Raw genomic sequence first — 14,810 nt, forward strand, 5'->3', positions numbered from 1 at the left:
CTCTTTGAGTCTATCACTACAAGGCATATTTTCTAATCCTTTAATCATTCTCGTGGCTCTTCTCTGAAACCTCTCCAATTCATCAACATCCTTCTTGAATTGTGGGCACCGGATCTTGTCATCTCTACTTTCTGGAGGGGCGGGGGGAGAAGGGGAATGTTTATATAATCACATTGCTGTCCAACAAATGACCCTGCCACCGTGGTTTTGTATTCAAATGGTCAACATATTTTAAAAGAAAAAAGATTTTGTAAAACCAAAATACCAATACATTGGGGATGCGGGGGGGGGGGGGCTGCAAGGTCTCATCTAAAGCTCTTTGAAGTCCACAGAAGGACTGTGGTGGGCTTTGGATCAGACCCTAGGACTAGCTCTATGGTAGAATTTTTTTTCCAAAATGTTCCCGTGCTACCATGGCATGGGCAGGCATTTTAACCACAGTTTCATGCAGCCCTTCTTTGAGCTTAGAAACACAGGGGGCCAGACAGAAACCTGTCTACACTAGTGCTCCTGCTGCTGCTTCCACTGGTAGAGCTCAACTGGTGGCAGCAAAAGTGGGAAACTGTAGGGAAAAAAAATCTTAGTGTGGACAGAGCTTTAGGTAACAAATGAAACATAGCTGAATGGGATCCATGGGGCCACATGCCAGATACAAATCATGCGCTCATTCCACCACACTGTATGTTGTGTCGCCATTTCCATCAATGCAAAGTGGGTGAAAATCATCTCCATACAGATTTGCTAGTGTTTGACACCCACATCGCACTGGTGGAAATGACTATATAGGCTATGATTCATTTACACTACAGTCCCTCTGCACTCTCAGAGTGGTGTAAAGGGGCCTCAGTGTAAATTAGAATCAGTATCACAAGTTGAAATGCAAAGGAGGCTCTGGCTGGCCTAGATAGATAGATAGATAGATACATTTATGTAAAACCCTTTCACCTGTTACTAGATGTGCTTAGATGTTGTTAGATGTTTGGCTGTGTGTGTGTTCCCTCTGTGTGCTGCCTCAGTCCTGTGCAGACAGCTGGCATGGTAGACCTTGAGCGAACCGTTAAGGGACGAAGGCACCCAGCCAGGTTTACTGTCAAGAAGCATGGTACTAGTATCCTGCAGACTCTACCGGACCACTAAAACATGTATGCCCATAACAATGGACCAGCTCAGTGAATGGCGGGACTTTCCGTTCCTCCCTAGGCCAGACAAAGAGACTCCCTCTGAGATACACCTTTATATCCCAGTACAAACAGTTAGTACTGCCTCTCTGACATAGTTAGTTACTGCCACCGATGTGGCTAGTTATCACATTATCTGTACATGATGGTTCGATCAAAACATCTCTATTACGTACTGTCATCCTAACCTTATCTTTTAGGAGGGGTCAGTGTGTTCCTATTATTCTTGGGGAATGTTTTTGTACCATCCTTGGGATGTTCTGGTATCACTTGATATCGGGATGTGTTTGCATGAGTACTCTGTGCTTAGCACTTCTTAGGAATGTGTATTTCTGCAATATCAGCCCTGTTCTTGCCAGATTCTGTTGGCAGGTCCTGCCTTATACTAGGCCTCTGATACAAGGGCTTATGTCTCAGGCTCTCTTGCCACTACATTCCCCCGCTTTTTGTCTTTTTATGGGGAGGATGTTTACCCATCGTCCTGGAAAAGTATAATGCATGGACTGAAGGTGGTTCAGTGAGCTAAACACTGTTATGGGGCCCCTTTACTTTCCCATCCACACATTCATGCCCCATGTGTCCCTTAGTCTGCACATTCCCTCATGCGACTGATGGACAGATTTTATTTTCCAATTGTTATTAGTCCCTTATAGTGGGCCTGGGAATATTAGATCCGGGACTTTGATTGAGGAATGTAGTTTTATGATTGAACCTTGGGGGCACTCCCAGATAATTAATACATATGAATAATATGGATATGAGATATATATCCATACACACTACAAATATATATATATTTATTATATATACAAATATATATATATATACAAATATATATATATTTGTAGTGTATATGGATATATATGTATGTAAGGTAAGTGGGGAAATACAAGGAGGATGGCGCAACAGGGGAGGCCACCTGATTCATACTGAGAAAGGGCAATCGGCTAGTTATCTTACGTGCCTGTACATGAAAGCAAGAAGCCTGGGAAACAAGCAGGAAGAATTGGAAGTCCTGGCACAGTCAAGGAACTATGATGTGATTGGAATAAGAGAGACATGGTAGGGTAACTCACTTGACTGGAGCACTGTCATGGATGGGTATAGACTGTTCAGGAAGGACAGGCCGGGGAGAAAAGGTGGAGGAGTTGCACTGGATGTAAGAGAGCAGAATGATTGCTCAGAGCTTCAGTATGAAACTGGAGAAAAGCCTGTTGAGAGTCTTTGGGTTAAGTTTAGAGGCAAGAGCAACAAGGGTGATGTTGTGGTGGGAGTCTGCTATAGACCACCAGACCAGGAGGATGAGGTAGACAAGGCTTTCTTTAGACAACTAATAGAAGTTTCCAGATCACAGGCCCTGGTTCTCATGGGGAACTTCAATCGCCCTGACATCTGCTGGGAGAGCAATTCAGCAGTGCACAGACAATCCAGGAAGTTTTTGGAAAGTGTTGGGGACAACTTCTTGGTGCAAGTGCTGGAGGAACCAACTAAGGGCCATGTGTGATGGTGCCCCCCATAAGGCTTTATGGAAATATGCTTATGAATATTTGACATAACTAAAATATGTTCTATGCTACATATGCCATGTGATACATCTGTGTAAAGGTTATAATCTACTGAATCTATTAATCCTATTTGTATGCATGTATCATTTTTGTATTCGAAGTTATGAATACTGGCTGTGTACTGGCTTGATTTCTGAATAACCTTAGTAGAGCATTTGGTCAGTTTCTGGAGAAAGGAATTCGCAAAGTTAAGTGCCCAATCAAGAAGCACTGAAGGAACAATGCATCTTGGAATGCTCCAATCCACATAAGAAGTCTTCCTGGAGACATTCAAGGTGCCATGTGGACAATGGCTTCTGCCTGTAAAAATTGTGAGACATGCATGGACATGTGACTTGCCCAGGTGACTCCAGAACTCCATCTTGGAGCTGGACTTTGCATAGGTGAGAGGAGGGGGTCTGCACCCACAAGAGAAAGTCTATTTAAGCCCGTGGGAGACCCCTCCATTTTGTCTTCAGTTGGCTAAGGAGATAGCCTCTCCAACCCCAAGGATACCTGAAAGAAACTGGAACAAAGGACAGTAACTCCGGGGGTGTGAGTGCTTACTGGACCCAGACTAGAAGGAAGCTAGTCTGTAAAAGAGAGCTTACTGGAACTGGTGAGGTTTTTATCTGTATTCAGTTTGATTAGACATAGACTTGCGTGTTTTATTTTATTTTGCTTGGTAATTCACTTTGTTCTGTCTGTTACTACTTGGAACTACTTAAATCCTACTTTCTGTATTTAATAAAATCACTTTTTACTTAATAATTAACCCAGAGTATGTATTAATACTTGGGGGTGCAAACAGCTGTGCATATCTCTCTATCAGTGTTATAGGAGGCAAACAATTTATGAGTTTACCTTGTATAAGCTTTATACAGGGTAAAACGGATATATTTAGGGTTAATAATATAGGGTTAGAACAGGTTAAGGACTATTTAGAAAAGCTGGACATGCACAAGTCCATGGGGCCAGATACAATGCATCCGAGGGTGCTGAGGGAGTTGGCTGATGTGATTGCAGAGCAATTAGCCATTATCTTTGAAAATTCGTGGCGAGCAGGGGAGGTCCCGGACAATTGGAAAAAGGCAAATATAGTGCAGTGCCCATCTTTAAAAAAGGGAAGGAGAATTGGGGGAATTACAGACTGGTCAGCCTCACCCGGCAAAATCATGGAGCAGGTCCTAAAGGAATGCATTTTGAAGCACTTGGAGGAGAGGAAGGTGATCAGGAACAGTCAACATGGATTCACCAAGGGCAAGTCATGCCTGACCAACCTGATTGCCTTCTATGATGAGATAACTGGCGCTGTGGATATGGGGAAAGCAGTGGATGTGATATACCTTGACTTTATGAAAGCTTTTGATACGGTCTCCCACAGTATTCTTGCCAGCAAGTTAAAGAAGTATGGATTGGATGAATGGACTATAAGGTGGATAGAAAGCTGGCTAGATCATTGGGCTCAACGGGTAGTTTTCAACAAACTCGATGTCTAGTTGGCAGCTGGTATCAAGCAGAGTGCCCCGGGGTCAGTCCTGGGGCCGGTTTTGTTCCAGATCTTCATTAATGACCTGGATGATGGGATGGATTGGTAGGAGAGCTATGGGGAGAGGTAGATATGCTGGAGAGTAGGGATAGGGTCCAGAGCGACCTAGATAAATTGGAGGATTGGGCCAAAAGAAATCTGATGAGGTTCAACATGGACAAGTGACCTGCACTTGAGATGGAAGAACCCCATGCACTCCTACAGGCTGGGGACCAACTGGCTAAGCGGCAGTTCTGTAGAAAAGGACCTGGGGATTAGAGTGGATGAGAAGCTGGATACGAGTCAACAGTCTGCCCTTGTTGCCAAGAAGGCTAACGGGATATTGGGCTGTATCAGTAGGAGCATTGCCAGGAGATTGAGGGAAGTGATTATTCCCCTCTATTCGGCATTAGTGAGGCCACATCTGGAGTACTGCGTACAGTTTTGGGCCCCCCACTACAAAAAGGATGTGGACAAATTGGAGAGAGTGCAGCAGAGGGCAACGAAAATGATTGGGTGATGGGGCACATGACTTATGAGAAGAGGCTGAGGGAAGTGCGCTTATTTAGTCTGCAGATGAGAAGATGAGGGGGGATTTGATAGCAGCCTTCAACTATCTGAACGGGGGTTCCAAGGAGGATGGATCTCGGCTGTTCTCAGTGGTAGCAGATGACAGAACAAGGAGCAATAGTCTCAAATTGAAGTGTGGGAGGTCTAGGTTGATTATTAGGAAAAACTATTTCACTAGGAGGGTGATGAAGCACTGGAATGGGTTACCTAGGGAGGGGGTGGAATCTCCATCCTTAGAGGTTTTTAAGGCAAAGTCCTGGCTGGAATGATTTAGTTGGGGTTGCTCCTGCTTTGAGCAGGAGGTCGGACTAGATGACCTCCTGAGGTCTCTTCAAAGCCTAACCTTCTATGATTCGGTGTATGTGTACATATAATACCACCTTATGTTCAAGCATAACAATAATTTTTCAATCTGGTGTTGTAGTTTGGCCCCTTTACTTTGGTGCTGCATATAGCAACACACTGGTGACCACCGACTACTGATCTGGTAAGTAAGTGAGCTGTCCTCTGTAGGAATCGCAATCTAACATGACAGAAAACCACCAGCTAGAGAACCCCCTTAGCCCCTCCCTGCAAATCCCACTTAGTGCAATAAGGTACGGATGTGCAGTAAGGGTAACCTATAACATGAATAAACAGTACTACGTGGGGCTGGGGCGGCACACAGAGGGAACACACACACAGAGGGGACTGTAAATTTATGTAGAATTTGGCCCATTTTAATGTATTGAGTTAGTACTAGAGATAGGAGTGAACCAGAACCCCAGGCCAAACAGCCCCACATGTGAGAGGGTCTGACATCTGGAACAAAACTTGGCTTTGAATTTCACAATTAAGAGCTGCTCTCTAGAATGAGCTCAACTGGGACTGCAAACTGAAAAACACCCACAAACATTGAGGATGAGCAGTGTCGAAACTGAGGTCCAAACCTGGATCTGCATTCTGTAGCTCAGTTTAATTTCTGCTAAGAGCTCGTCTATATGAGGATATATACCATCATTACTACTGGTATAACTCCCACCTGTGGACACTGATCCAGAACAACAGTGGCCTTTTTTCGGTTTTACTTATGTCACTTTTATAATTATACCAGTATAGGAACGCCAGAACATTTCCTCACATGGACAAGACTTAGTGCTTTTAGCATTCAGTTAAAAATAATAGAAGGCCAGATTTGGAAACTGGCCCATGAGTTGGTGCCTACAATTCTGCTCATGCAAACAGTGTCTCCACAAGCCATTCAGGTAATGGGATATCTATTTGTGCATACAAATGTGCTAACTGCACCCTAAGTAACTGCCCACAAACTTGGAGGGCAGGTTGAGGCCTCTCATAATGCAATGCATAATTTTAACTTGATCCTCACAATGCTGTAGTTGTCATGGCATATGGAATAAAAATGTTGGCTTGATAACCCCCCGAAAAGGACATCAAAGTCATATTATCAGCAGGGCAGAAAATCATAAATAAAACAGCATCAGTTCAGAGTTTAGTCTAAAAGTGCATCCTTAGCTTTATCATTTTGTGATCACATCCTGTTCTCGCTCTCTCTTTCTCTCACATACACATGGGGAAACACACACACACACACACACACACAGAGCTATCCCTTGGGTACAGTGAATTGGGGCGCCTGCCCCAGGCCCTGCGCTTTGTGGGGGCCCACGGGTGGGGAGATGAGGTGGATGGGTGAGCGGGGTGAGGAGGCGAACAGGGAGGTGAGCAGGGGGAAGCGAGGAGGAGCCCCCCTAACAGAACCTCGCCCTTCCCCAGCGTCTCCTGCCCACTGGCAGGCCCTGCCGATCAGCACCTCCCACTCCCTCCCAGCACCTACCACAGATCAGCTGTTTCGCAGCGCCAGGAGGCACTGCAGGGGAGAGGGAGGAGCAAGGGTGCAGCGTGCTCAGGGGTGGGGGCGGAACTGGGTGGGGAAGAAGCAGGGCAGGAAGAAGCAGAGTTGGGGTGGGGCCTTGGGGGAAGGGGTGGAATGGGGGTGGGGCCTGGGCGGAGCCAAGGGGAGCACCCCCCGGCAGATAGGTGCTAAGTTTCTAATGTCCCGGGCCCCGCACCTCCCTAGGGACAGCCCTGCACACACACACATACACACACACACACAGCTCCCAGTAGGGATGAGTGAATTAAATGCCAGGAGAAAACACAAACCCACACGTAAATTGCAAATTTTGATTTTTTAAAATCTGAACTAGAACAAACCCACCCTTAGGGTCAGGTACTTGGAATCTAAATCAAAATGGTAAATTCTGGGGGATGGGACTGGGACGGTGGCTGTTTAATGAACATTTGCCCATTTAAAGTCCTTGTCCCCAGGGGAAATGGGGACAGAGGTGAGTGAAGGGCAAATCATAGGCTAAACTCCATACTTCACCCTCAAAGAGCAGCTGATGATCAGGGAAATGACTAAAAATGGCAACAGGTGTCCAGATTCATACTCCATCCATGAATTCTGGATCAAATTTCCACACTTTACAGGTGAAAACAAGATTGTTTCCCAACAACCAGCACCCCACACTAGCCTTTGCAAAGAGTGTGCTTTCTCCTTCATACATTGCCAGCCAGTGGAAGTGAGCTGGAAGTATACTGATGTGTAAACAGACTAGAATACCTCTTACTCCTTTCGGAGGAATAGAGAGGAGGGGGTATCAGCTGTTCAGTGCTGACACTGAGCTGTTTATGTTACAACAGTATTAACACTGGCTCCTTTGGTAGTGTTTGTAGGGAATTTGAGTGTTAGTGGGTGCCACAGAACCAGCTGAAAAACCAGGCTGGACATTAGCAACTATGCCAGAAACACTCTCCCCTCAACACAAAGCAATCAAACCAATAATCACAGAATTAGCCACCCACTGTCCTACAGATGTAAGCCAGATCCAAAACTCTGGATGCAAACACATACAAACCCCATGCCCCTAACTTTGGGCCACTTGAAATCTGATCCTGAAGTTTACAAGGCCCCCCTACCTTCCTAATGTGCTGAGCCAGAACTCCAGGTTCTAACAGGTCCTAACAGCTTTAAGTGTTCCCACTCCAGCTCTGAACGCTGCAGCCTGAGCCCATCTTTACTGGCCCATACCAGAAAAAGGTGGTTAGTAACTTTTGGAAGCAAATAAAAAACAACCTCTATAAAACCATCTTCTTGATACATTACACCCCTCTTACTCAGAGATGGATTAAGATTTACTGGGGCCCTGGGCACAAAGAACATTTGAGCCCCCCACACCCAGGCACAGGGCCCCACCCCCTGCTCCTCCTCTTCCTCCCCAAGGCCCTGGCCAGGCTGGAAGTGGGAGACAGACGGTAGCAAAAGCTTCCCAGGGATCCCGGGCCACCTACCCTGGGTGGTGGGCCCTGGGGGGCAGGGACACGGACTGGGGGTTACTCTTGGGCACGCTGGCCCCCTGCCCAGGGCAGGTGGAGGGTCTGGGGCTCCCCACAGTGCACAGGTGCCAGCTTCCTCCAGCCTCTGGGGGTGCTCAACCCCCTGCTCTGACCCAGGCCTTGCCCCCTTCCCCCAAACCCCCACCCCGATTCTTCTCACCCAGTTCCACCCCCTCCCTGAGTGGGCCCCTTTCCCGCGCCTCCCTCTCCCCTCAGCACCTCCTGCATGTTGCAGAACAGTTGATTGCGGTGGGTGGAAGGCACTGGGGGGTGGGGAGGCTGCTGGTGGTTGCAAAGCACCTGCTAATTTTTTTCCCTGGGTGCTCCAGCTGGTTGCAGTGAGCAGCAAGAAGTACCTCTGGCAGAATAGCCCCCTTGCGCTGCACAGAATGCCCCTCGGAGGTAACAGTCAGAGCTGCCGGCTCGCAGGAAAACAAAACCTCCTGTGAGCCCCATAGACAGCCCAGTGATGGGAGAGGGAACCAGAGGCTAGTCCCGCTCACCAAGCACTCTTGGTTACACATGGGCAATCTAATGAAGGCAGTGGGGTTAGGGCTGTGTGGGGCTCACCTGGGGGCAGGACCCAAAGGTGATGGGGAAAGGGGAGGATGTGGCTGCACATGGGTCACCTGAGGGTGTGACCTGAAGGTGACAGGACAGTTGGTGTGGGGACCAGAGGTCAGGATGTGGCCTGCTGAATCATTCCTGCTGGTGATGCTACAAGGCTGGGAATACCTTCGCATGACTCCCAGCTCCTGGGGAGTTTGAGGCATTCGTGCCACTGAGACAATAAGTGAGTACAGGACCCCGCGAGGTGGGTTTGACCGTCACTCACCAGAACAGAGCTGTGCAGTGAGTCACCGTTTGCTGGTGCTGTCATGGGGAGCCGCAAGGTCCTGCTCAGCGGGAGCACAGGGAAGGAGCGTCAGTCCCTGACAGAGAATACCGAGCAAGGAAGGGACAAGGCAAGCCCTTGCAAAGGCTCCTTCCAGCCCAGATGCTGCTCGTCCTCATCCCCTGCATGAGCATCTTGTGCCCGGATGAGGTGCCAGTACCAGGGCATGGCTGAGCACTGCCACCAAGAGGCAGACTGTGGTTGCTGATGGAGACCACAGCTTCCAGCAAACCCAGGGTAGCAAGTTTGGGGCCTGGGAGACCTGCGGGGGGAACCTGAGACCCAAGTCTCCTGGAGAACGATGGGGTGAGCCCAGGGAATGGGGCGGAAGTCTGGAGTGAGGGGAGGAGACTCAGCGGGTGGGGATGGGAGCAGGGGGTAGGGGAGCAGGGGAAGAGGTGCCTGGGAGAGCTCTATGTGGGGGAGTGTGGAGGGGGGGAATTTAGGCACCCTCCTATCTACCACAGCTGGGCAGCTTCCAGCCTGGCCAGGGGTGGAGCCTCAAGGGGAAGAGAAGGAGCAGGGCCCTTGGTGGGGGGAGAGGAGAAGCTGGGGGTGGGGCCAGAGTTCCAGCACTCCTGAGGGGGCCCATAAATTGGCTGGGGTTCCTGGGCACGGGCCCCATTGGCCCATGCAGTAATCCACCACTGCTCTTACTAATTAGGCTACTGATTCCTCCAGGGACTGACCACAGCAACTCCAACTGAAATTCACCATAGCTACAGGCACTCAGGATCTGACAGGATCAAATATGTCCTAAGCTAACACTTCAGAGGAACTTAGGGCCAGAGCCTCAGCTAGTGTAAATCAGCTTAGTTCCATTGACTTCAACAAAGCTACACTGACATACAGCCACTGAAGATTTCACCCACGCTGCTTAGTCCATCATTTCCACAGTGCCTGGAACTAACTTTAAATAACCCATTAACAGGCTCACTGTATTAAAGACAGCAGAGGTACTTCACCTGTGAAATCAACATATGGACAAGCAATCACATGACAAACTAATGACAATAGGATGGAAACAGCTCCAAGCCATAGAATAATTATCACCAACAATGGTTACCTGGGGCATTCTGACCCTGCGTGTAAGTCTAGGAGGTGGTTGTATTGTGACAGCAGAGGAAGAAAGTGCAGAGGAAGAGAGAAGAGCAGATGAAGAGAATGAAGTGTCTGCAGTCTTTTAAAGGAAAGAAAAGTTGGTCAGCTAAATGCATGATTTCTTATCAGAATCACTGCTATCATCTTTTGTGATACGAGCATCCTTTATATATACACTTAAATTTGGTGCACACATTGCAAACATCACTCCATGCACGAGACAACACACCTTTCTAGCTTATCCTTCTTTGCTTACAACTGTACTGCATTTTAAAATACGCAGAATGTTAAGCTTTTGTTAAGCTGCTGGCAATACATAAAGATGCTAAACTATATGCTTTTGTAAAGCTTAGATACAATTTTGGTTAAGATCCTGGTTAATTTCATATTAAAAAATATAATTTGGCAGCATGGAACACAATCTCAGAAAGCATTTTTCCCTCTCTTGTTTAATTCTGACCCAGATTTTATGTTGCATCAAGATCATCTTGATACAGGAAAGGGGAAAGGAGTCAGTTCCAAACCTCTCATTTTGAAGCTGCCAAAGCTACAGCCTGGGTGTAAGCAAGAACAACTGAGGGGGCATCTGTAACTTACTCCAGCTGGTTATGGTCTCCAAGGGACCATAAATGAGTCGAGATTTGGCAGAGTGGGGGGTGCTGAAGCCAACTATGCCACCTCCTGCTAGTTGAGAGCTCCCCTAAGATTCCTCTGTCCTTTTCATGGAGCATAGCTTGCTCTTCAGCTAGAAGTGTATATATAATTTTAAATAACTGACTCACTCTTGGGAGAAAACACTACTGGCTTTAATTCTTATTTGCACTAAAGTCCTTTTATCCCACTCTGGCAGTGTAAAGGGGTGTTACAGTGGGTATTAGTGACATTTACATAAAGGGACGTGTAGGGTAAATGAGAATCGGGCCCACTGAGTTTGTTACAAGAAAAAGTGACTCCTGCACTTTAACTAGGTGGCTGTGCAAATATACAGACCCCGGCTAGAGGTTCACAGCACCTCAGGCTCCATTAGGATGAGAACAGCATAGGTGCTTTCTCTAACTAGGATTAAATTTATGCTTCAGGGCATAAACTGATCACTAGTTAGGGTAAGGAAGGAATTCCCTGTAGTCCATTGTTTTTGTACAGGGAGGTGAATTGCATGGAGGCTGTGTTATGCCTTCTTCTGCCACATCTAGTAATGACTACTGATTGGGCCAGGATAGCAGACTAGACGAGGCTTTGGAATATTTGGCAAGGCAATTCCTACTTTCATGCCTATTCTCAACTAACTCTTGCTACATCCTTGCTGAATCCACTTCTAGGCCATTTTAGCCCTCTGCATGCTGGAGACGGTATTGCTAACAGCCACTAGCTAGCTACAGTCCATAAAGGGATAGGCAACAGCTACTGGCTCTGTGCGGCCAGCTGAGCAGTAAGGATTTGAACACACAAGTAAGCGTAGGGTTTCAGAATAGCATACACATGCAGGAGAAGTACCTTGTTTGCTCTGCTTCGAATCTCTCTCAGTTCACCTGTCCTTGTGCCTCTTTTCTCAGCATTATTTCCCTGCTCAGTAGTGATTAGCTCCTGACATAATTGGCTTTCCCCAAAGGAAGCAAAGGGTCTCTTTTCTGGGCTCATACTCTTGTCTAGATTTGATGTTTTCAGGCAACCCTTCACAGAGGTCTCGGGCATGGGATTAGAGCCTTTGTCTGTCTCCTTCCAACCCTCCCTCTCACTGTTTCTGCAGCCTTCTCTATTATTTTGGACCTTGGTTTGGTTACCAATGATGTCACTGAGCTCGGAGAGGAAGCTCTCGGGTCTCCCAACAATCGAGTGAGGGGTCTGACAGCTGCTCAGGTTGGGGGGAGGGCAGCCAACAAACTTTTCTTCACTTTGCGGAGTGGTATGACTGAAAGCGTGAGCAGAGGACGGTGGCCTGGAAGGGAAAGATGGCAGTGTGGATATAATGGACAGTGGCGTGGAGGAGCCCGAAAGGTTAGAATGGTGAAGGCTAACAGAGGGGGAGGGGCTGGCTGCAGCTGAGGGTGAGAGATAGTCGATGGGACAGAGACAGTCTTCGGGGACAGGAGGCAATGCAGGGGTTATGACAGGAGTACTGCTAGGAGACACTCCCACAGTCAGGGAAATCCACTCCGTGGTGATTGCCTGCACCTCTGGAGACAGGGTGTGGCGTGAGAAAGGCAAAGGTGGAGGAGTTGGTGTATGGAGCAGCTCAGAGCCAGGAGACTTAAAGGAAAGAAAAGGAAAAAAAGATAGAAATAAGCCAAATGACAAGGAAAAGTACAAAATTCTCAAACACACGTGAAGGCAGTGGGGAAATGAAGAGTGAGTGCAGGAAAGCAGGCGACACAGCATGGAGGATAAACTCTCGCTGGGGGCTTCATGCAGACTGCGAATCCTTACTCACACTGAGTAGTACCTTGCCCCTCAGTTACTGGAGCCGTGGGGCTGCTGAAGGAGCCAGCATTACTACAAGGCAGGGAGCATCCCGGGAGTTGGCTCTTTGATTTTAAAGCAAGTTCTAGGTTTATGAAGCTGGAACAAAGATGGGCTGAACTCTGCCCTTGTGTGGGGGTGCAGGGCTCTTGGCCATGATGGGCTTAGAGCTTTCCCTGATCATATGTGCGCACCAGCCATGCTTTGCAGGAAACAAGAACGAAAGGAAGAAAACAACTGCTTTTACTGAGAGAATTAACAGAACTGCTGAAAAAACAAAGAAAGGGTGTGTACAGGACTTCCAAACCAAGGGAAAAGCTGGCAGCAAGGCGGCAGCAGGCATGCCATGGCAACATAGGATGTGACAGGCCCACACATACTGAAGCTAAGTTGAGATTCACTTTTTCAGGGAACCCCAAGAAAGCAAGCACTGTCTCCTCTTCACTTAATGGCAAGGAACAGAAATACCTGCTAATAAGACCACTAAAGGAAGACAAGGACAAAGACACTGACTGTAGCCCTGAAATTTCCAATCCTTCTCTAGTCTCTGTTGCATGCCCCAACCTCCTGACTCTCCTTCCCCAGCATTACGCACTGGAAGGTATTGTTGTGTATGTTGAACAGAACCAGCTAACACCTTCTCTTCCCTCCTTCACCCAGGGACTCAGGCCCTGCGTCTGCACATATCATGTATGTGCTTAACTTTAAAGCAAAAATGTTTGCAGGCACAGGGTGAAATGTATCAAAGGCTATAGAGCCCCACAGCCAGTTCTGGATCTGAGATTGCCACTACAAACAGGACAGACTGCAATCCCAAACTGCCACCGGCCGCTGTCTCTGTGATGAATTTAATTCCCCAGTTTTGCGCTCCTAAAGGGGTCAGACTGGCAGGCCCTAGAGACTCAAGCCTTCCATTTAGCTACTGACCATGTACAGCATGGGCAATGGTAACTCAGGCCTCCGACACACTGTCCTGCCTAGCTGTCTCAGCCCTAAGCTGGAGTTGCTATGTGGAGGGATAATTTAGACCTTGATCTAAATCCCATTGAAATTGATGGAAGGACTGCCGCTGACCCCTTTGTCTCAATACCCTTTTAATCAAACAGGATGCCCATCAAAGTGATGGTTTGACTTGCGTAGGCACCGGTCTCATCAAACTGGACCAAAGTCACTGATTTATCCCCACAAAGGCACTGAAATTCACTCAACTTGCTATCCTTGCCAACCTAGCCAAGGTTCAACCTGTGATCAGAGATGAAATGCTTTCTGTTCTGTCCCAGTCCTCCCAGCCACTCAGTCTTTCTGGTAAACGAAGTGTAACCCCTTCGGCTCAGCTTTCCCTGGGCCGGTACAATGGGAGCGAACTGGACGGGACAGATGGTGCTGCTGCACAGTACACCCTAACCTTGGCTGGGGATTTCTTCCTGCACATAAATGACTGCGGCCTATTGTTCTGTAAGGTCTAGTAACTGGCTACATCCAGTCTGGGTACCTGCGGGGAAGCCGTTGTGCTGCGATTAGGTGAGTGAGACATCGGCAGCTCAGGGTAATCAACAGCATTCTTCACTAGTGGCCGCTTGAGCACGTCCACGTAAGTGACAGGGAAGATGCCTTGGCGGTTGGTGCCAGAGATTTTCCCTTCATACCAGTTCTCATCAACTCGCCGAATCACCGTGATCCTTTCGCCCTGCAGGAGAGAACCATCACATAGCACTGATGCTAACCCAGTGTGTAAACCTGCAGCACAGGAGATGAGAGCCCTCGCCCCAGTTGAATTCAAGCCCTCTGTGGCATGTAGCCCCACCCTCCTTGACATGGCAGCATGTTTCTGAGTTCAGCTGACTGGGGAGGTTCACCTGTCCTGAAGCTAGCTCAGGCTGTCTGCAGACTCAGGCAGGCAGCAGTCACTCTTGGGTCACATTTAACAGAGTTTCTTTGCATCCAGGATGCAAGAAACATTTTTTTAATATGAAAGCTGAGGTTCTGATCTCATTGTGTGACTCCCAGAGCAGAGTCCCCAAGCCTTGCCCCCAATCCTCTTCCCTTCTGTTCTGCTTTCAAAACACACAAGAAAGACTTTTGAATCCTGATCATAAACTGCAAGCTCCAACCTTGAATAAAATGAAAAAGACAATAGGGAA

The 14,810-nt window shown here is 47.8% G+C and overlaps 1 protein-coding gene across 50 annotated transcripts in view; it reads right to left on the minus strand.

Annotated features, from left to right (window-relative positions):
* SORBS1 (sorbin and SH3 domain containing 1) overlaps positions 1-14,810 on the minus strand; it is a 263,699-nt gene that overhangs the window by 11,110 nt on the left and 237,779 nt on the right. For 33 of the 50 annotated variants that reach the window (XM_073352785.1, XM_073352771.1, XM_073352772.1 and 30 more), the window contains 3 exons: positions 14,162-14,356; positions 11,707-12,459; positions 10,178-10,291 (listed from right to left, as the gene is read on the minus strand). In XM_073352785.1, coding sequence (XP_073208886.1) covers positions 10,178-10,291; positions 11,707-12,459; positions 14,162-14,356 — 1,062 coding nt within the window. The remainder of the gene's footprint in view (positions 1-10,177; positions 10,292-11,706; positions 12,460-14,161; positions 14,357-14,810) is intronic. The other 17 variants (XM_073352797.1, XM_073352798.1, XM_073352796.1 and 14 more) reach the window with 3 other exon arrangements.

Source organism: Lepidochelys kempii, chromosome 7 (assembly GCF_965140265.1).
Source record: "Lepidochelys kempii isolate rLepKem1 chromosome 7, rLepKem1.hap2, whole genome shotgun sequence".
Lineage (NCBI taxonomy): Eukaryota > Metazoa > Chordata > Testudines > Cheloniidae > Lepidochelys > Lepidochelys kempii.